General features: G+C 37.9%; 1 protein-coding gene across 1 annotated transcript in view; it reads left to right on the top strand.

The window, feature by feature from the left end:
* ITFG1 (integrin alpha FG-GAP repeat containing 1) overlaps window positions 1-23589 on the top strand; it is a 187414-nt gene that overhangs the window by 16879 nt on the left and 146946 nt on the right. The window contains exon 6 of the mRNA XM_030581828.1: window positions 5259-5353. Coding sequence (XP_030437688.1) covers window positions 5259-5353 — 95 coding nt within the window. The remainder of the gene's footprint in view (window positions 1-5258; window positions 5354-23589) is intronic.

Consider the following 23589-nt stretch of genomic DNA (forward strand, 5'->3'; position numbering starts at 1 on the left):
CAAGACATACGATGAATGTGACCTAGCTAGGCTGCAACTTCACTAACTTAACATCCGGGAAATTATCAAGCAATGACTCTGGTGCATACCTTCCTCCTGTAACCTGCACCATCTGAGGGCTTTTCTACACAATTTACAGCGCTGCAATTTTCTCACTAAGGGATGTGAAAAAACACAGTTTCAGTGCTGTAAAGCACCATTGTTAACTGCATCAGCGTTGGGAGCCATGCCTCTCATGGAGGTGGGTTTTTTAGAGTCCTGGGAGAGCTCTCTCCCAGCACTCTGCTGTGATTACGCAAGCCACATTAAAGCACTGCCGCGGCTGCACTTTAGCATTGCCAATGAAGACTAGCCCTTAGTCAGGACTACTACCATTCCTGTAGTCTCTAGACCTTTAACCTGGTTCCAGCAACACTGTTGTGATTCCACCACCCTCCTCCTCAGACGAAGGTTGAGGATATGCTGTGGGTGGGAATGGCTGGCTCCTTGCTGTACCAACCATTAGGAGCCCTTGTCTCTTCTTCTGCCACCATCTTCAGAAAATGTCCTCCCCTAATCCTTATTTCAATTCCAGTTCATCCATGAAGTAAATAACATATGCACTGGACATACGTTGAGCTGCAAAAACATGACCATCTGACTACCTCAGCTACCTGCCAGATCTCTGGCTTGCTGACAGGAAGCTTAAAAAATCCACATCTCTCAGGCCAATCTGATAGTCAGGAGAAAAAGTTCTTCTCAGCCCCAAAAATGTGGTCAGCAAGGTCCAGAAACATGCTTCTACTCTAATTTGAAGGGAAGAACTGGGAAGGCTGTTACTGCCAGACACAGGATTACATTCTGGGAAGTGGAAAGGGTTTATGCGCTCTCCCTTTAGATGTGCATGAACCAGTAGACTTCTGCAACACCCTTCTCTCCAGCCAATCAGCTGAGCAACCCCTATCAACACCACCTGCCCTCCCACCCATTGCGATCAGCTGTTTTGTGGCGTTTGTAGGCTTTAGGAGGGAGGAGCGAGGATGTGGCACACTCAAGGGAGGGGGCGAAACAGGGTAGGAAGAGGCAGGATGGGGGTGGGAAAAGGTAGGTGGGGCTTTGAGGGAAAGGAGTGAAGTGGGGGTGGGGCGTAGAGCAGAGCTGGGGATTGAGAACCCCCCAGTACATTGGAAAGTCGGTGCCTGTGGTGCAGTTTACAGGCCCAATGTGGCATCACGCAGCATTATCTTATACAGGTAACAGTGACCATTCCCTGGATGTGGATGCTATAGAAAACTATTAAATGACCTTTATATAGACAAACACACTTTTCTTAAAGTTTATTTTTGTTTAACACATTGTCAGTTGTCAAAATCTTAATTGTTTATAAAATATATAATACATTTCAAATTCAATGTTTTGACTCAGTGAAATGTGTGTAGCTTCTTGAACTCCCTTATGATTAACTTTACCCAACATCTGGTAGAAATTGATAAAGTTTGGGGGCTGGAAAATACCAACAAAATACCCTCTTATTTTCACAGCTGGGGCCCTGGTGAGGTTGCCAGGTGATGTTCCAGCGTCTGTGTGCAGAGTAGTCACTGGAAGTCAGATGGGCTCTTTGCCCAAATTTAGTCTTATGCTCAGGTAGCAGGCTTTGATCCTGAGGGTTGCCGTAAACTTTTGTGCTCACTTTCCCAAAAGTATAGCAGCATGAGACAGAAGAGATTGGTTTTATTGAGTGCACCAACTTTGATGTTGAGTCCATGCAGCAAGCTCCTTGAGATGAGGGGACTCCATTCAGAGCACACTTCTCCCTCCACTGCACCAAGGAGACAAGTAGGAACCAAGTCATAAGGCAATGCCTGGCTTGGTACTGTTACTCGGTACTGTGTTAGTTGCTGTGGTTTCTTTGGAAGATATCTCTGGTATCTGGGGCAGGCTACATTGGATTCCTGTTCCCTGGTTTCATGTTTCTCTGTATTGGTGCTTGAGCATTAGTTCCCCTGACACTCAATGCTGTGGGATTTGGTGTTGAGTGCTTCTTTTGTTGATATGGGCAAAACAATATAAAACTGTAAAATCAACCTGAAGACGTAACTATTCAAATATGCTGCTAATCTGAACCAACGGTATAGGACAAGGGCTAATTCAGTTGTTCTTGAGAAAGTCATCCCATGATGGATGAAAGGAATCAATGCTAATTTCATACTAAAAGTAAGGAATAGTAAACAAAGAGGTGGCCACAAAACAGGCAACATCAAGCCTGCCAAATACCTGAGATTTGTATTGTGTCCTGAAAATAGCTAATAAAGAACTCCAAATGGCTGTTCTAGGAAGGGCTGAATTTAGGGGCAGGTGGCTGCCTGGGGTGCCGGGTTTAAGGTCTCTTTTTGTTGTACAGATCCTAGTGTGCAAATAATTTCACAACAGACGGACCTTACCAAAGAGAGCCATTATTGCCCACTTCTGACTGACCCTACCGAGTACAAGCAGACCCCTTCTGACTAATAGTAACTGTATTACAATCTGTTTGTAACTTGTAAGATTTCAAAGTTGTTGTGGTTCTTCCCCTTTGAGCTATTGTATCAAATGAAGGAGATATTTTTCCATTGTCTGAGAAATATTCTGATACTGTACCTTGTTTTGACTTGATATGATTTATGGTTCATACATTGGGTAATTTATGAACGCCTATCTGCACAGCTTGAATTTCAGACTGGACTGTTGTGACGGATTATTTTATGCTTTCCTATTAATTCTCATTAATTTTAGTTTATGCGCTGTGTTGCAGCCTGAGTGTTTCTTTACTTATTTTCATAACACATTACTTAGGTAACTAGAGTAGCTCCTGCCCATTCATTTTTCTATAACTTAAAATACCGTGTTTCAGAATTCTGGAACAACTTAACAAGTAGTCCTTTATTCCAAGCAGATATGTTGGGCCAAGGTCATCCCTGTGTTGTGTTGTTTTGTTTTTTGTTTTTGTTTTTTTTGTTTTTTTTTTTTAATGTAGGATCTCAAATCATCCTCTTCAAAAGGATTGCAAGGGTAAACGTAGGCATTGAGAGAGAAAGGGATGAAAATGGAACAAAGGAGGGGAATAATATTGCCTGAGTCTATTTGAATAATAGTTCTAATTATTAAACTTAAAATGTGATTAAAATTAGTTGAAAGCCAGTCAAGTAAAGTAACGCTTGTTCCTGAAACCTCTTAATCCACTGTAACATAACCCTACAAAAATCCATTAAAAGAATGTTAAAGTTGCCAAGTCAGGCACTCAAAATTAGGAAGTAACAGAATTAAGCTTGTTCATTTCTCTGTTGTTAACATTAACTCTATTATTTGGCAGCAGTAGTAGGCATTATGTAACTTCACCAGTGGATTAACTGTGCGGAGGTGGCCCCATTTTACAGACTGCATAACCAAGCATCTGGATGTGGCAGATTGTCTAGTATGGCTAGGTGAATGAGACTTGAGTTCCCCATTGGAGAACCAGGTTATCTTCACAGCTTCTGCAAGAAGTAACCTTGTGCAACTTATATTTCGCCTGTAAAATGGGGTAGAGTTAGGAGAGACCTAATACTTGCTTTCCTCAGAGGGCAGTGATGTGGGGACTTGCTCAATAAGGAGTGTGTCTTGTGTAGTGTACAGAATTATTATAACCAGTTGGTAGAAGAGAAGACTTTCAACTCATGGTGCACCTTTCACTGAGGATCAGGGAAGGAGGATCAGTTTTGCTTGTGTACCATTGTGTGGCCACTGCAGAGCAAGGGCGGATGCACAGTGCAGTTGGAGGGTTCAATAAATGAAGTGTGCAAGCTACTAACAAGTGCTGCTGTGCAAGTAGTGGTTTTCTTCAACTTATATTACTTATTTTCCACTAGCCTTGTTCTCAAACAGTTCTCTAAAATTTTGCTAAAATTTTAAAATTAAAAATCTGAGGTTAAAGAATGTCAGTTATAAGCAATTATAAAATGATTCATAATGAAAAATGTTATACAACTTGGATATTATTCACTATTCTGTCTATGACTGTCAATTAAACTACCAATTAAATACAGCTTCTTAATTACATTACACTTTGGCTTTTTTGTCTAACTGTGATAGACTAGGTGAGAGGCTTTCTATTTTATTATGAAAAAATAGATATTTTTTCAATGGCACATGGAATAGATTTCAAATAAGAGCACCATATTCTGGTAATGTTTGGAGGCATAATTAAACTTTCACAGCCCCATTTCACATGAGACTCTTAAGACAGTTGATAAAGTTAAGTTATTTAAACCTCTCAACGCTGCTGGCAGGTAGCTAGTTAAGTATTATCCCTATTTTACAAATGAAACTGCAGAACATGGAGGTGACCTGACCAAGATCACCAAGGAAATCAGACTGAACTTGGACCAAAACACAGATCTCCTTATTTGCTGTATTTTCATCATTCATAGTTGTAAAATACTATTTATGACTCTCTCTCTTTTATGAAATGTTGCATTAGTGTGATTGTATGATGGTCATAATTCAATATGAGAATGTTTAAAATAAATGAATGGTGTAATTTTCAAATCTGCTTATTTTGAAATCAGTGGCTCTTCAGTTATACTGAAAGCTTCCTGGTAGTGATGCAGTGAACTCCATTCCATTTCTTGTTATGGGTTCTCAGGCAGGGTACTCTTACCAGCCTCAGAATATTTTTAATATTTCAGTACACAGATACTGTAGAACATGTCTGGTGTATTGTTTATATTACTTATACTGTGGAAACTCAGTCTTTAGCAAAACAAATTTGCTTAAACATAAAAGGCACAAACTGCTTTTGACAGGAGGTTTATTTCTGGTTTTGTTGATCTTTAGAAATGCCACCAAGGTAAAGACTTCACAAAATAATGTGATTAAAACAAGTTATGAAAGCAAAACAAGTTTTTATTTTTTTTTCTTAATTTTTTTTTTTAAATATGGTAAGACTTTTGAAACTATGCTCCATTTCCTTTGGGTGTTTGTAATTTTGTTTAGTTTGAATCAAGTTAGTTTAAATAGCCAGGTATTACAAGCAACAAGGTTAAAAGTACCCAAGGGTAAACCATTGTATTGACAGCATTTTATGTAAATATTGTCAAGAATTTCTCAGTATATTATGAAACCTATAGTAAAACTGAATAATAGTGAAATTTTGCTACAAAAAGCGAGAACTGTGTGTTTCACAGTGTTTTAAAGAGGAGTATCAAGATTGATAAGTCCTAAATTGTAAACACATAAGAAAAGCTTTGTTTTCTTTCTCTCAGGAGTTTATCATGGCATCCTGCATTGGACACTAAGAGTAAAATGTACATACCGCACTCTCATGCATTTATAGATTTGAACAGAGACTTCACTGCAGGTGAGTCACAAATATTGTAATGTTTTATTTAATTGCTATAAAGATACTAATGTTGCTTTTAAGAAACAGGTCGATTGCATTCAATAATAATAAACAATAGATTTTTGAGCTGTCAGACAGGAAAGAAAAATTACATGATAAAAGGAATGTAATAGACTACAGTGTATTTAATTTAATGGATGGCTTATTAGTATTAGTTGATCTTTTTAAAGTAATTCGTTACATGTAGTTTACTTTTAATTTTATTTATAACTATTATATTATTCATAGCAAGTTTAAATACACTGCTGGGTTTGTTTGGTCTTTTTTAAAGACATTCCAGAAAGTGTTGTTCATTCAAAGAAGTGTTTTACACAACTTGATAGGTTTTTGAATATAAGGCGCTGATTTCTGTAAATTAAATGGCTCTGTTTCTTTGAAAATGACTGCCAAATTGAATAAGGGTAGTAAAAGCTTCTAGAAAAGATGTCTCCCAGCCAGCATACCTTTCGTCTTTTATTTCGTTCTTTAGTCCATCCTTCCTCTTTAAAAAAAAAATGTTGCAACTACAGCTAACTCTAGATAAATTTAGTGGCCACTGTTAAAACCACATTTCTTATTCTCCAGTGGTACTGTAGGTGCTGCTTGTGACAGTGAATACTTGGCTAAAGGTGCCCACTGTAATGGAAAGTTGAAGAGAAACAGTGTTTCTAGTTCAGGGGTAGGCAACCTATGGCACGGGTGCCAAAGGTTGCATGTGAGCTGATTTTCAGTGGCACTGTCACTGCCTGGGTCCTGGCCACTGGTTCGGGGGGCTCTGCATTTTAATTTCATTTTAAATGAAGCTTCTTAAACATTTAAAAAACCTTATTTACTCTACATACAACAGTAATTTAATTATATATTATAGACATATAGAAAGAGACCTTCTAAAAACATATTAAAAGGTATTACTGGCATGCAAAACCTTTAATTAGAGTGAATAAATAAAGACTTGGCACACCACTTCTGAAAGGTTGCTGACCCCTGCTCTAGTTTGTTTTCTGCAGATAGCTGAAATGTTCATTCTCCTTACTACCACCTTCATTGTCACCATCTTTGACAAAACTAATATTTTTTTTTGCATTTTTAAAAAAGGGAAACTTTAATGTAATCACACTTCTCATGACATTAGAACCCCTTTACCCACATTAATTTTTAATATAGACTAATAAGATCTGTGATTTGTGAATATGATGGTACAAGCGTGTTGTAAAGTACTGTGTAAAATCTTGTGTAGTTAATTGCCTCTGTTGTGGGCTTTCCCTTATCTTGATACTTGAAACATTGCTGCTTTAATTATAAATGCTTATTTTCATCGCTTAGGGTACCAGATTTATATGTTACTTGGTGCACAAGGATTCCATTAACATCTCTTTATCCATTCCATTTTATAATCTCTATATTGGAGTGTGTTCTGCCACTGATGCATGGGAAATTACATGTGAAACTCTCATTTACATTATCTTCCGCATAATTCCTCCATTTCTGAATAGAGAATCTTATAATCAACTTAAATTTTAGTGTTTTATAAATGCACATATTATACATAACTTGTTTTAGCTTTACAAATTGTATATAGTGTGTTGTATGAGTTTAAACATATAATTTAGCGTTAGGGACCATAATGGATACATTGTCTAGTACACTTATACCTGTTCAAACGCATTCCCTCATTCACAGTTAGTTTTGCCTTGGTTCCCTGCATATCAAATGAGTATTGTAATTGCTGGATCCTCTTTGTAGATACCTGTATTCTGTTCATAAAGTAACTTTCATAAACGCATGAAATACACTTTTGGGAAAAAAATAAGAAATGAAAGTGTGATGGTCTATTTCAATTAATAATCTGAGTGTGAAGGGAAAGGAAAGAGAGTCCACAAGTCAATTTAAACAATCACATTCTGAGTCTTAGGCACTAAGTTTTGTGCTCTAGCTCACAGTCAAACCTTCGTTTGCAGTTCTGAGACACTGTTGGACCAGGTCTTTGTGTGATACTGAAACTGGAAGAATTAAATACATTGTTAGTATGGTGAGTGTGCATTATATTGCAGCAATGACCATTTTTGTTAAACGTATTCTATAAATCTTATGCAATGAATGTTTTATTAGTGACAGCTAATTTGTAAGGTGATTATTTTTTAGGAAGGTATATTAAAATCTACATACAGTATATGGTTTAATTTTTTGGCTTCTCTCTGTTGTTTGTGCATATCAGTGCAGAGGCTAGCCTAGAATAGTTAATGGCAGGATTAGTTCTTGGCAACACTCAAAATCATATACAGAGGGGAGGTAGCTAATGTGCTTGGTGGTGGTAGAGGAATTTACATCTTCTATATACTAGCTATAGTAGATTAGGCAGTGTTAGAAACACTATCTATTATTAAGGTTGCCTGATGCTTCCATTCTATACTTCCTGTTTTCAGTTATTCATAACTTTTTTTTTTTTTTGAAAACTCCAGCCAGAATAGTTTAGCTATTTCTGAGAATGAGGCGAGAGGGATATGTTTTACCCATGCTTCTAAAAAAAAAAAAAAAGAAAGAAAGAAAAGAAAAGGAAAAAAAAAGTGTCTACCTTTTCTCCGAAAAGCTTTGGTACCTCTTATGCTTTCGAGTAGGAGCTTGAAATTTCAAGAAGGGACTGGACTCTGCTATTCCTATGAAAATCCACCAATAGCAGACCAAATTATACACTTCTGAAAAATAGCCTTTCACACATGTTCCTTAAAGAGTTAGATCAGGCCTTCACAACATGTGGCCCGCGGGGGCTCACTGTGCGGCCCATGGGCAAGCAATGGATTGGGACTGCTGGGTTCGCCCCTTCCCCCCCCCCCCCCCCCCGCAACAGATGACGGGTGCAGAAAGCGGCGGAGGGAAAAAAAAAAGCCGCTGGCACAGAGATATTTATAACCCAGGTGATCTCCCCCAAGTGTCCCCCAGCCCCGACTTGATCCCCTCCTACCTTCCTGGCCCCAGAGAGTCTCTGTCTTTCTTCTGTAGCTCCATGTGCCCCCTATCTCGACTGCCAGGGCAGACTGACTCTGAGCCTGCCCTTCCTCCTCAGACCCTTTCATTGTCCTATGGGACCCTCCACCAGCACAGGGGCCTCCCCTCACCCACAGTCACCGCTCCTACCCCATGCTGGGCAATGAGGCAGCCCCATCACTCACCCCCAGTGAGGCTACCGTCAGGGGCAACAGCAGGGGAGGAGGAACATCTGCTCCCACTGGCACCCATCATGGGGGAGGTGAGGGATATTCCTGAACCTGAGAGGAGCCCTAGGAGCGCATGCAGTGACAGTGGTGGGAGTGAGTGTGCTGCTGGGGATGGGGGCAGGAAAGGGGGGCTCCTGCCCCAGAGCTTGCTGCTGCTGGCAGAGAAAGGGCTGGGGGGAGTCCTCTCTGGCCCCTGTCCCAGAGCAGCTTGCCTGCACCCCAAACTCATCCCTAGCCCTGCCTCACCCCAGAGCCCACACCCCCAGCCAGACCTTTCACCCCCCCACCGCACCCTCTACCCTAGCCCTGAGCCTTTCCAACACCCCAAACACCTATCTCCAGTCCCAGCCAGAGTCCTCACCCCCACACCCCAAACCTCTGTCCCAGCCCTGAGCCCCTCCTACACCCCAAACCTCCAATTCCCAGTCCCAGCCAGAGCCCTCATCCTCCACACTCCTACTCTCGTCCTGAGCCCCTCCCACACCCCAAACCTTCCTTTTTGGCCCACTGCTGTTTTAGCAGAGCGGTGTTGGGGAAGGAGGGTTTGTTTCCGTGGGGTGTGTGTTGTTTAGGGGGGATGTTTTGGCGGCGCTAGGGGGGAAGGGTTCGGTCCTCAGCTGTTTTCTTTCGAGTAATATGGCCCTCGCTGCTTTACAAGTTGTGCTGGCCTGTCCTAGAATATTCAGTACTTCCTTTCACAGCACATGTAGCCAAAACAGTGAAGTCAGCTAAACTGTTTTTGACAGCTTTATTATTGTAAACAGCTTAACAGATTTAAAGTATGTTAAAGAGAGCCTCTCTAGGCTGGAAACCTTTGTGCCAAGTTTCTGCATAATCAATTTTCAAACTACCAATATATTAAACCCTCAAACTAGGAATTTATAATGGAATACATCTACATTGGCTATAGTGAAGCTGTTAAGTCATTATGATTTATTATATAAGTACATGGTCCTAAAGATGTGTTTTATCCCTAACAGCACTTCATAAAAGGCTAACTGTATAAGGATTTTATAAATCCAGAAAATATGAACATAACCCAGAACAAAGATAACACTAATCTTTCTCAGGGAGATAGTATCTGAAACAACCCTACTTATAATACTGGTACATTTTAATCATTTCATCTAATGAAATACTGAGATGATTACAGCATTACTCATTGCCTTTGAACTCTTTATTATCTGACTGAACAAGCTTGAACTCAGTAGAAATTTATTTTACATTTTAAAATTTGCATTTATGTTTAGAAATTCTCTAGGTGCTAAGTACGTATTGGGAATGAGTTTGAAGAAAACACAGATTTTCAAAGAAATTACAACAATATAGTTGTAAATAAATACCACTGCCCACATCTCTGCAATGCTTCATATCCTTAAGGGTGACTCAGGACCATTCCTAGGTGAAATTTTAAGTAATGTATTTGAAACAATGCAAATACTAGTCTTAACTTTTTGTGCTGATGATGAAAATTCTGGAGAAACACTGGGTACAAATATATCCTGAACAAATTGCGCTGTTATCCAGTATTTTAAGAAGTTCTGTGTACACGTTTACTTTTAGTGAGAGTATCTTGCATTGTAATAGTTAGTATATGATAATTGATAATATTTTGCAGTGACAGTGGTTGCTGCACAAAGTCACCGTAAGGTAGAAGGTACTCCAGGGAGGTTGGGCCCTTCAAATCTGGGCTTGTTAGGTATCCTCAACACAAAGTGGACTGATGCTGGCTCTTTGCTTAACACTTTTGAGGAGGGGTTCTGCCTAGGTATTGTGCTCCAAACACTGCAGACTCAGGAGACTCTTGAAGGGTTTTTCTTTGTTGTGCAAATCAAGTCGGTGAATGAACAGGCATGATATTCGCTTCTGAGGTTTTAAAAATGTTTTGTGAGTCTGAAAGTGTGTCATTTTTGATGACAATGTATTAAGTGGCTTTGTGCCAGATCATGTTGAGAGTTGCTCTGTGAAGAAAGACCATGTTTCTGTTGATTGTTCATGAAGTTCATCTTCAGACAATGAGGAGCTCATTCTCAGCCCTGATATAAGACTGGAAGAAACATTCTTCCCCACTATTCAGCTTGCTAAAGATCATCTCAATGAAAATTTAATCGTTTTGGAACAATCTGATCAAACAAGCCAGATATACCCGGTGAGATGCATCCACATTACAGCAGAGAGAAATTGTAAGCAGTGTTTGGGTTTTCTGGGCCACTCACCCTACTTTCCTATGTTCCAAAGAAGGCAAGTTGGTAATAATGTAACAATGACACATCATGACAAGGTTGTAGAAGGAGACAAAAAAAACCACCGCAACTATAATGACACTAAAAGAGGTGTTGATATTATGGGCCATCTAGAAAGAATGCAGGCGCAAAATAAATAAGTGGCAATGGGTCTTTCATTGTTTGAGTCAGCAACAATCCTGCTTGGCACCATACTCGAACCAAGACAAAGAAGGCGCTTGTTCCCTGTCAATCTAGGAGAACAGCTCCTAGGTATATGTATAAAGAGAAAAATATTTGATACTCATCATCTCACCAAGTCCGTCAAAGCAGCACTCTCATCCCTAGGCTATCATCAAGCCACCGTGGGAGCACATAGCAAACTAGGCAGTAGATGCTACCACACTTGCCCAAGGCCAGCTGACCAGAAGAGCGGCACACAGTGTGGCACATACAGTTTATTTGTACACATTGACCATTCTGCATTAATACTGGTGTGTGAAATTTGATTATAGGCTTACGCTGAATGAAACTCCTGCTAATTTTCAGTTTGCTACTTAGTTTTTTCACCTAAAGTATTAAATGATGGTTTTTAGTTTTTCGGTGCACTTGGAGGGACAGAAGTGCCCACAACACAGTTAATGTAACTTTTCTTATGACTCTGGATTTTAAATAATATTTTGTCCTAAAACATTAAATGTTTGTTATTGGTTTCTGAATGTGTTTGGAAGACAAACTTCCCCCATAACTCTGTTATTGTTTTATTGATTTTTTTTTTCTCAACACTAGATGAGGATTAATAGCTATCTGCATTTATGTATCCAAGGAAATAATAGTATAAGAGTATAGAACAGGAACATCATTGCTGACCGCAAATGTCCAAAATGATTTTTTTTGTAAAAATCAACATTGATTTTCTCTGCATGTTTCTTTCAGGTTAACTTTTTTTTTTCCCCTCCAAATTCTCTTCACAACCATGACAGCTGGAAACTTCTTTTTTAACGTGAAAACTGAGTAGTTTCATGATCTTATGAGCTGGGGCTTTAAGAACACCAGATATTGTGAGACTCAAGACAAAATTGCAAGCATTGGCATCATTGTAGGGAACCACTGGTTTATTATACTTATTTTTGCTAACTTAGTTTGAGTCTCCTTTTCTCACATGATGATAATCCTGCGCGCAGCTTCTCATGTTTCTTCCTTGGGGAGACTTCCTATAATTGTGTTTTGCGTGACATCTTTAACTATAACTTTTCATCACTAATTTTTTTTATTCATAATATGCTTTAAACTTTAAGAAAGGGAAAGCCTCTGATTACTGAATAGTCTCGGTATATACACAATGCAGTTCTGTTTTACTGTTTGTTTAGTACAGCCTCTATACACTTGAAAGTACCTATTGTGCATGCAGGTACTGCAGTATTCAAATATTTACTTAACAAGTAACTTGAACTATTTTTAAGAGCGCTGACTACCGAAACAAGAAGAGGAAAATATTATGGTACTTGGTTTACTAGGACACAAACTGGTGTTCAAGATTACTGAGGCTTGTTATGTAATTTGATTTGGTGTAATGCAATATGCCTCGTTATATTGAAAAGATTTTTATGTTCATTAAGGATTATTTCCCATTTACTAGAAACAAAACCATAAATGCACCGCTGAACATTAGACATAGTGAGGTATCTGTTTCTTTTGCAAGCTATATTTGAATTATTGCTGAGTTATGTGAAGTGATCCTTTAGAATTTTCATTCTTTTCTTTCATGCTGGGAAGTTAGAAGAGTGGAATATAATTTAGTTTGAAAAAGATACAGAACTCGTGCATCAGAATTTCAGCCTTGATGCTTATTTTTCAACAAAAGTTATAACACTGTGGTTAACATCTTTGCTCCTCTGGCACCATGGAACTTTGAAAATAAAAGTAACATTTGTTGTGTTAAACACAGAACCTTCTCCAGGGTGGTTTGAGACTGTGGAATACACTTCCACAGGAACTAAGTACCACTGCAAACCTCACCACCCTTCAGGAAGTTGCAAGCTGTCAGCCTGTACTCCAAACCCTGCTTTGCATCTAGCATTTATAATAGTGTTAAATATATAAAAGGTGTTTTTTTAATTTGTAAGAGGGGTTGCACTCAGAGGCTTGCTATTTGAAAGGGGTCACCAATACACAAGTTTGAGAACCACTGCTCTAAGAGCAAGGCACATTTCTTTTACCTTTCCTTCTCTTTTATAAACATGTAGCAACAGGTCTGTGTATTTAACAAATAAAAAAAGCTTACCAAAACAAGACACTCCACTGCACGTGCTTCTCCCAGTGGGTACAGGATGAAAGAACAAACAACTTAACAGATATGTAGTCACTTTGCTTTATGAACTACTAGGAGGCAATCAGATATTAAGGTGATGAGTGCAGCATAAAGATCCATATAGAGTAGACCCAGTCATTGCCTTCAGAGGAGCACTATGAGCCAAACTTCAGTTAAAATTTTAAAAAGTGCATTTATTCAGCTTCTCATGTGTGTGTATATAGTTGGAAGAACATAAACGCAGATTTGTTGTTTTATTTAAATGGGTGTATTTGGAGCTCCACATCTTGGTTTAAAGGATTGGGATTTTGAACTAAATGGACATCCCTATGCATGAGCTGTATTTTCTTTAACTTTACTGTTCATGTAACTTCATTATTTCTAATCAAAATGTCTTTAAAAAATATTAAATGCTCTTACCTTTATTTAGGACTAAGCCCATTGCAAGGGTAATTTGAATTGTTTTCCAAGCCGGAAAAGTATTTGAACATCAAAAAGTCAAAAAAATTGACTTTTAGTTTAGTAGAAGAGCCATTGTTACATATACAAAGCTGCACAGTACAAAATTTTGGTTTTAATACATATTTCAGACTGTATTAAGACAATCTTCCAAAAAATTTAGGCTGTGATCCTGGATACATCCAGGATCAAGCTTAACTTCATGCATGGCAAGTAGTTCCATGGAGATAGGCTACTTTAAATTGTAAATTCTTCTTGAGATCCCCCTGCATTTTCTGTTTTGTCAAACATCTAATATGTTTTTGAGCAAGATAGAAATAATTAAGTAGTCCTTTTCTTATTTGGTTTTGGGGGGCTAAAGTGATATGAAATAATGCTTAATTCTGCTTCAGCACTAGCATATTAGGTGTAAATATTACCAGAACTGCTTACAAAACCAAACACAAATCTAGATTAAAACTCAAGAAAACTAAAATGAAGAAACGATTAGGAACAGTTTATTATAAACTGTTAACCACGCTTCTCCTGCTAAAGGATATCTGCTAGCTAATTTTTTTCACTCATATTTTGCATGAGGCATTTAGAAGACCTAGTATCCTGGAAAATACACTGTGCATGCATATATTTATTTTAGTTTACTATCCTAAATTTAACAGAGTACAGAAAAAAGTTTATTACCCCTGTGCTAGAAAACTGACATCAGTCAGTTCTTCTCTGTAGCCTAAATGTGGAAGCTGAGGACTGGGTCTTGGTCTTGATCTTTTTGAAACCATGATTTGCGTTTCTTGAAGACTTATTTTTACATCAGTGTAGGTAGTTTCAGAACTTTTGTAGTACTGGCACTTGAGGGAACCTGATATCATCTTTCCACATACTTATGTTGTTTTTAAGGTTATGATACACGACAAATGTAGTGAAATCCTGTTAAAATCACTAGGTTCATTAACTTTTTACCAGCAGATGCTTCTGTAACCTTTGTTTGTTAATCACATCTGATCCTTTTTAAAAAGTCAGTTCAGTCGGTCTTTGTTCAACAGCCGAATTGTTCTTTCTCATTTTCCATGTTTCTTTTTAAACCTGGAGTAAGCTAGTCAAATCAAGTATTCAGTAGTGATATTAACTACCTCATTCATTGTAGTAGACATTATTTTAAATTACTTTTCTCCACAAAAGATCACATTTTTGTAAGTTTTTTCTGTTTCTGGACATAATTTTCATTGTCATCTGTTTACGGATCAGTTAACAGAGCTCATCTTTTATCACAAATAGAGAGGAAAGCAGTGCATTGTGGAAGATAGGCAGACTAGGTTTGAAAAAATCCAATCTAGAGCTTATTTTCTATTTAATTTTGCTACTTACCATATTGCTCAGCTGTCTGAATGCAAATTATGTGTTGAAGATTATCTTCCCATATCCAAGTTCTCCAAAGCCCAGTACCGATGGTCCACCATAGCAAGCTAATCCATGAATGCCAGAAGCAATCTTGAATTATTGGTTTCCATGGCAGAGAGCAGGGCAGGTATCACTGTTTTGCAGCTCATGAAATACTTCAGGACCATCTGTGTTGTATTCATAATGCTCGTTACCAGAATGGTCAGCAGCTCAGGAACCAGGCTGTCAGGCAGCGATGGCAAGCATAGAGTTTAAAGGGCTGTTGGAAAAATGGCACAAAACAAAGTAGGTAGCCCAGAGAATGATGGGACAAAAAGAACTGCATCATGGGATGGCAAGCAGATCCCCATGATGCACAATCATCCATCCCCAGAGCTCCCAGTGGCTGAGTGTGACAGAGGGTGTAGAGTTGCACAGTGGGATAACTACCCACAATGCAATTCTTTCTCTTCCAATGCAAGAGCAACAACTGTGAACGCACTCAGCTGACACAAGGAGCATTTGCGTGGATGTTGTCCATCAGTGTTGTTAAAGCAACTTACAATAGTCAACAAAACTTAACTTAAGTCTGTCATGTACACATGGACTTACTAAACTTTCTAACTCAGACCTTGAGTTTGAGAATGAACTTGAGAAATTTCACTCCTATTACAGTGGAACCTCAGAGTTACAGATACCTCAGGAATGGAGGTTGTCCATGACTCTGAAATGTTCGTAACTGAACATAGCACAGTTCGGGCTCCAGACTTAGAAGCTGATACTACAGGCCAGGTTTCAGCAGCAGCTGAGCTCCCTACTCCTCACTGGCATGGGTTTGAGCTTGTCCCCCTCCCGGCTGTGTGTGTATGTTTGAGAGAGAAAAAACTGCGCTACCCACCTCCTGCCCTGCTAGGGGGGTAAAAAACAGCATCTTTCCCTCCCAGCTGTGTGTGTGTGTGTGTGTGTGTGTGTGTGTGTGTGTGTGTGTGTGTGTGTGTGTAAGTAAAAAAAACAGCATGGCGCTCTCCTGGCGGGTGGGAGGGGTGAAAGTGGCACAGACCCCACTGCTGCTCCTGCTGTGCTGGCTCCACTGCTTTGAGCTGACCATGGCTGTAAGTGGCTGCCACACACCAGGGGTGGGGGTGGATTGGGGACAGGCTGTCCAGATGTGCCTACCTGTAAGATGCAGTACAGGCACAGTACAGTATTTGCCTCCCCACCCCCCACCGGCCTGCTGCCTGATTGGTTACTTCTGGTTTCACAAAGTCTGGTTGACGGATCAGTCTGTAATTCTGGTGTTCGTATATTTGAGGTTCCACTGCAGTACTTAATTTTGGAAGTTATAAGCACCTGCAGAAGTCTCCTATGAGTCTTCTTCTGAACCATACCAATAACTTCTGAACCCCTACTGCAGCATTTATAGAGTAATATAAATGTTATGTTGTTGATTTGTATTTAATGTATAGAGTGAATTTACTCATCCATAGTTAAGTTTTTGAGGCAGTTAACCCTAGACATTTGGGTTTCTTAGGACAGAAAGCAAACTGACTGTTGACATTTGTTTTTTTGGCTGAGCGAAATTTGCTTTAACTTCTGAATTCTGAGATGCCATACTGTCTTCACAGGCAAGTGTCTACAATCCGTGTTCATACATATTTGGTAATTTAACATCTATTAATTTCCACGTAGTGCACTGGAATCCCAGTGCACAGGTACTAGTCTGAAGGTGCAGCAGGTGCATATACAAACTTTGGGGACTAGTTAGCCTTCTTTCTTTGAAAACCTGGCCCCATGTTTGGGAAAGTAAGATGGCTTTTGCTGAAACAAATATAGGCAATCAGGATAGGATTAGAGTAAAATGCCTGTATGAAGAAATCCTATTCAGCAGCAGCTGCATAGATAAATACATTTTACTTTTTTTATAAAGCTACTTTACCATTAGAATTGCAAAAATTGATACGGGGATGCACTGCTGCTGAAAATTCAAGAGACTTTGGATGCTGTTGCCTATGAGATGTATTTTCATTCTGAGAGGTTTAAGAAAAGGAGACTGCAGTCTCTGTATGTCTCTACCCAATATTTGCATACATAACTAATTGTAATGTCTTATTTTATTGCTATCTTTACCATTTGTTACTCTCTCTAGCAATAAATTGACTAGCTAACCAATAGTTCACCTATATATTCTGTGATCTATTCAACACAAAACTTCTGAAAATCTTGAATTTGAATGTGTTATCTTAATAATCTTGCAGTCAGAGTCTAAACATAAAACAAAAAGCATTCTGGGTCAGATGATCATTTTCCCCAAAACAAGAGGATATATGCACTAGAAATATTCAAAACTGCTATAATGATGCAAAATCAATGCTGAATGGAGTGAGACAAATAGGATCTTAAAACAGCTGCAGAAAGAACAAATCAAGATCCCTGCATCATTAGTAGTGATTGTCTGGTTGTAGAAAGCAATATGTTAGTTCAGTGAAGAAAAGGCTTGATGACAAAGCCTTTAACTCACTGCCATATCCTGATTACAAATAGAATTGGTCTACAAAATTTCATTTTTGACAATATTCCAATATACCATTGTAGCTAATTCTTAATGGAGAAATAGCTTCTTTCATGAGCAACTTGAGTCATGCAAAGGAACACTGAATAGCTCTGATGCCAAATGGAGCAAGGAAATAAGTGTACTATATGTCTCAGGATGAAAGGTCTTTAGGAGAGCATCACAATGTTTGTGGATAACGTTGGAGCACTTGAGGCAAAGGAAGTTAAGTCTAGCCAAAGTCTTCTGTCAAATAGTTGCACCCTTATACACTTTCAGCCTTTTCAATGAATGGTCTGATATAGTATAATGGGTAAGAAATTAGACAATGTTGTGTGGTTTTATATAGCTGAACACTTGTTTTTGATCATGAATATAGTCAACCTGATATCAAGGCATGAAAATAGAGTGTATTAGGGGGACCCTAGATAATAATTGCTTTGTTATTCATAAAGCTTGGCAAGACTGATATGCATTTATGGCACATGTGCTAGGTGTTGTCATATAATTATCTTCAAATTCTGCTCATGGAGGGGCCCAAATCATTTCTTTCCCTTTATACAGTTGCCTGTGAAACTTGAAGCTCAAAGACTGTGTAAATGCATACCAACTATAGCTCTATAGCCATGCACTGTGGGTTTCTGGAGGCACAACTGTTGGAAAACAAGACTTACTGTTTTGGTAGGAAATCTTTTTTTAATTATATAAATATGCCTTGATTCTGTAAGTTTGGACTCATAGGAGAACTCACGAAAAACAGTCACACTTGGTCTCTTTTTCAACCTGAATCTGAAATTCTTTGGATCTTACATAATGTGTAAGAAGAATGTAGTTTATCTGGAAGCACCTAAAGATTACTAAGGCTACATCTACATTGCATACCACTGGCAGAGGTGCATAGAGTATGATAGCTACATGTTCAGCCCAGGGAGGTAGGGGAAAGAACTGCTGCTGAAAGGGTTCCTGAAGGAAGTAGCTGGGGAAGCTGCCAGAGGAGCTGCTTTGAGCCTAGAAGTACAGGCCCTAAGAAGGAGAATTATGCCTCCCCCTGAACCTGGGGACAGAGACTGGAGGCCAGAGAAACTTTATTTGAAGCCTCTATTCAAGAGACTTCATTTGGACTTAATGAAGTACAGCCCCAGCATGGGAATTTCATCTTAAATGTTTGAATGGTGTGAAGTTATCAAGTGGGAAAGAGAGAAGGGTAAACTGACACAGTGTTGCAGATTCACTCTTGAACGACAGGCGGTGCTATGGGCAGGCCTGCCCTTTTTTTACACGTTTGTTAATTCTGGGCTGCATAATAATCATAGATTGCTGTTTTCTAGAGCATGTGTAGATCTGAGAAGGTGACAAACATGAATGTGTATGTATAGTTTTACATTATAGTTCCTGGTTTTGAATTGTTCTTTAGCAACTTTAGGTGGTTTTGACAAACTTGTTTGAATATAGAACCAGAAAAGCATAGTGGTCATTTAGTCCAGGCTGCAGAACACTCTTAGATTCCTTGTTTAGCATGGGTACTCTTTCAGATCAATGCTTTTGAGCAAATTAGAACTTGAGTCTTACTTACATAAAGTAAATGAATTTTTTTTTATTAAAGACTGAAATCAAGGAACTTCATCTTATTAGACAGACTATGTTTATTTACTGATGAAACTAACTACTTTTGTAAAAAAATTTTTTTTGTTTTTTCTTATCACCAAGCTTGGGGGGAGGATCAAGTATACGCTTAAATCTAATCTTCCCTTTCTCTGGTGCTCTGAGACATACATATGTTGTAGATTTAGCACATAGGGCAGCTTGGGAAAGGTAGAAAGGCAACCTTCAATTTTTATTTTAAGAGTTAATTTTCTCTCCTTGAAAAATTTGGGACTGGCCTTACGGGGGTCTATATAAAGCCAGATTTTTGTTCGTACTGCTGATATAGAGTGGGTCGTCTTCCATTGCTCATTGCAATATTGCTAGCTTTAGTCCAAGAATCAGTGGAGTTTCCAGTGTGAGGATTGACATGATTTTGTTAAAATCCCAGAGGATGAATCCCCATTGTTTTACATAATCAGAAAGATAATATGTCTGTAGAGAACTGATTTTAAAATGTAAATGTTTAGTTGATATTTGAGGGTTAATATGTATTTGTTTTGCTGCATTAATTCTTAAAAATGTAAAGGAATTAAATACTTGTTTTATAATTATTTGAGCCTTTACTTTAATATAGGGCAGTGATGCAACTCTTGAGCCTCAGTCTGAGTAAGTGGCTCTTTAATGTGTCTTCTGCAGTTCTTTGCAGCACAAGATATTAAAACACTGTGATTTTATTATTAACCAATCAGGATGCTTTTACAATGTTACTAACCAATGGTAGTTGATAAAATAATACTTCATCAATCATTTTACTGTGAGATTTTTATATATATAGATGTTTCCCTTCATGCTGTTTAAATATGAATATTTAGTACTATAGTAAATGAAACTATGAATTCACACTACTGTGGCTCTTCTGGGTAATGTTGATCGCTAATTTGGCTGCTGAACCCCTGAGGTCTGAGTATCGTTGATATAGGCTTTACACTTGTGGTAATGTAATTGTTAAATTTTTAAGGCTTTGAAATGTTCGTGTATTCTGAAATCATCCTCTGAGGCTCTAGAGCTAGGTGAATACATCATATAAAAAAATCTGCAAATATTTATTGAAGAAATTTCTTGGCCCTTGTCTATCCCTTTTGCTTTCCAAGAATACTTGAGCAAATGAGTTTCTAGAAGAAACACTTGATCAAACATCTAATTTTAAATAAATATTGCAAAATATTAATGGAAAATAAATTGCAAATTTATAAGCGTATATGCCATTGAATCTGAATTTTATAAAAGTTATATTAATCTGCTTAGGCCATAAAAACATGCCAAGTGACCTGTTACAATCTGAATATCAAGTGCTTGCAACAAACGTCTCACAAAGGAGTTACAGGCCAAAAGTTACATTCCGAAATTATTCAGCACATTAGGGTGGATTAAAAATTAATTTTAAAAAATCAGATTCTTAATTTAAATTAAATATATTTTTAGAAGTCTATTTGAAGTGACATTTGAAATTATGACAAGGTATGCTAAGGCCTGAACTTTCTATAATATTGTCAAGGTTCCTTCCCCACTCTGAACTTTAGGGTACAATTGTGGGGACCTGCATGGACACTTCTAAGCTTAATTACTAGCTTAGATCTGGTAACTCTGCCACTATCCAGAAATTTCAGTGTCTGGATCACTTCTTGTCCCACCCTCAAAACCTTCCCCTCCCTGGGCAGCCTTGAGAGGCTTCACCAATTCCCTGGTGAACACAGATCCAACCCCCTTGGATCTTAAAACAAGGAGAAATTAACCATCCCCCCTCCTTTCCCCCCACCAGTCCCTGGTGAGTCCAGATCCAATCCCCTTGGATCTTAAAACAAGGAAAAAATCAATCAGGTTCTTAAAAAGAAAGATTTTAATTAAAGAAAAGTAAAAAAATCATCTCTGTTAAATCAGGATGGAAAATACTTTACAGGGTAATCAGATTCATAAAGCCCAGAGGAACCCGTTCTAGCCTTAGGTTCAAAGTTAAAGCAAGCAGAGGTAAAATCCTCTCAGCAAAAAGAGACATTTACAAGTTGAGAAAACAAAAATAAAACTACTCCGCCTTGCCTGGCTGTTACTTACAATTTTGAAACATGAGAAACTGATTCAGAAAGATTTGGAGAGCCTGGACTGACGTCTGTTCCCTCTTAGTCTCAAGAGCAAACAACCCCCAAAACAAAGAGCACAAACAAAGACTTCCCTCCACCAAGATTTGAAAGTATCTTGTCCCCTTATTGGTCCTCTGGTCAGGTATCAGCCAGGTTTACTGAGTTTCTTAACCCTTTTACAGGTAGAAGAGGCATTAACCCTTAACTATCTGTTTATGATAAATATATTTATCATTTAAATTAAATAAAAATACTAATATTTAAGCAGTATACATTTGCTGCTGAAGTTTTAAGGAAAGTCAAACCCTTGTATTGGTGGAAGTCACTGGCTAAGCAGCTGGAACCAGACTTTATTGAAATGATAAACCAGCTTTTGACAACAATAACCTCGTCTGCATCTGCAGAGAATATTTCCTTCATTTCAGTTTATTCAATTAGTTAGTTCAGTAACTAGTTCTTTTAAAGTTCAGAAAATAATTGGGAGTTTAAAAAACAGAAAAGCTTGTTTTCCAATCTGTGAATAAAAATGAGATGTGAGAGAATAAGATCTATTAGTTCTAAAGTCTTGAAGGAAATGTTGATGAAAAAATCCATTAAATTCACTTATTATAAGTAATACTTCCTTTGCTTAATGAATCAGTTTACTTTTTTCATATGTATCCAGTTTCTAAGATATTATTATTAGTTAACTAAAACTAATTTTAAAATGCTGCTCATGTACCTTTTAATTGAATTCCAATTTCAATCCAAATGTAGCTTGACATAAATAATGATTTTTAAAAAAGCTTTCACTATTTTCCAAACAATAAAATATTGTAAAAATTAAGAAGGCAAATTAATGTATTTTAAGCTATATGATTGAATAAATGTTTATAGGTGTAGAACATCAGCAAAATACCAAATTTAATGTAAAGGTTATATTGACTTGTAAATCAACATGTTTTAATGGTTGCCAATTAATGAGAATGAATCTTTCCATAGAAAAATAACTAACAAGTGAAAAATGCAAAACAAGATTTAAATCAAGGTTACCTGCTTGCTGGTGTTAGATCATGATTTAACTTGATGATTTAAATCAATCCACCATACAGAATATAGGTCTGAATAGCAAATAAAAGAGAGGCAAAATTTTCCAGACAAATTTGTTCCAAAATATTCACCCCAGCTGCTGTTGACACTATCCTATGATGCTGAAGAGTTACATAGCCTATTTTAATATTTTGCTAACTCAGATAATTGTTAATGTAAAATAAGGCTTGTGCAAAGAATGACTTCTGTATCATGGTTCATGTTTTCATGGAACAGAAAGTGTGTTCCTAAATCTAACCACTCTACTGGCTTCTCTAATATAGCCAACTTTAGTGGGAGTTTTAATCAGGAAATAATTTTGCTATCTAGTTTTCATACATTATAACATTTGTTATGAGTTTTACAGTTTGGGGGAGGCTATACAAGTGCACTTAATAGTTTCAAATCTATTGCTTGAGCGTTGGGTGCATGAATTATGTGCATATGTTTGTGTGTTCTTAATATGCATTCATAAACTTGGAGTACATAAACACATAGCCAGTTAGATGCCATGTATAATGAAATATGCACAGAATACCTGATTTTTTGCACATAAATTAAGAAATTGTGTGTGTATTTTGGGCAAATGTATGTACTCAGTGGCATGAGCTTAATCTTGAAAGGGACACTGAGCAAGATGTTAATTCTGCTGTATTTTGGGACAGTCTTAGAGGAGTCAAACCTTCTAGCTTTTAAATCAGCAAAATCTCTTTTTAAGGATCTCTCAGACAATTTAAATTTAAAAACCTAGCATTGAACAAATCATTGCTTATTTGGTACCCTGGACACAGTTTAAAAAAAAAAAAGTAAAGGTCCTGAAATACTGAAGTTTTCAGTTCTCATATAAAGCCCTTTGACATTAAAGAAAAAGGTCAAGTCTATCATTAGTGAAATGAACACTCAGCTTAACCTATAAATAGCATTCTGCTTTTATAACATGCAAAGAAGAATGACTGGAAAAAATAACAAGGATAATTAGAAGCTAACTGAAAGTAACAAGTAAATTTTGTCTTTTTGTTTTTCCCTGCCTGTCTTTTCTGTTAGAAAATAATATTGTAGCTGGGACTGGTCACCGTGCCTATTACTGAGATTGCCTGACATTTCCCATTGTAAGGTCCTTTTTTCAGCTGTATATAGCTAAGGCTACGATTTAATCACTGGTATTTTTAGTAGAAGTCATGGAGAGGTCATGGGCAAGAAACAAAAAATCCTGGCCTGTGACCTGTCTATGACTTCTACTATAAATACTCCTGACTGAATCTGGGGGGTGAGGAGGCATTGCTGAAGGCGGGGGAACCCGCGGCA

Source organism: Gopherus evgoodei, chromosome 12 (assembly GCF_007399415.2).
Source record: "Gopherus evgoodei ecotype Sinaloan lineage chromosome 12, rGopEvg1_v1.p, whole genome shotgun sequence".
Taxonomy (NCBI): Eukaryota; Metazoa; Chordata; order Testudines; family Testudinidae; genus Gopherus; species Gopherus evgoodei.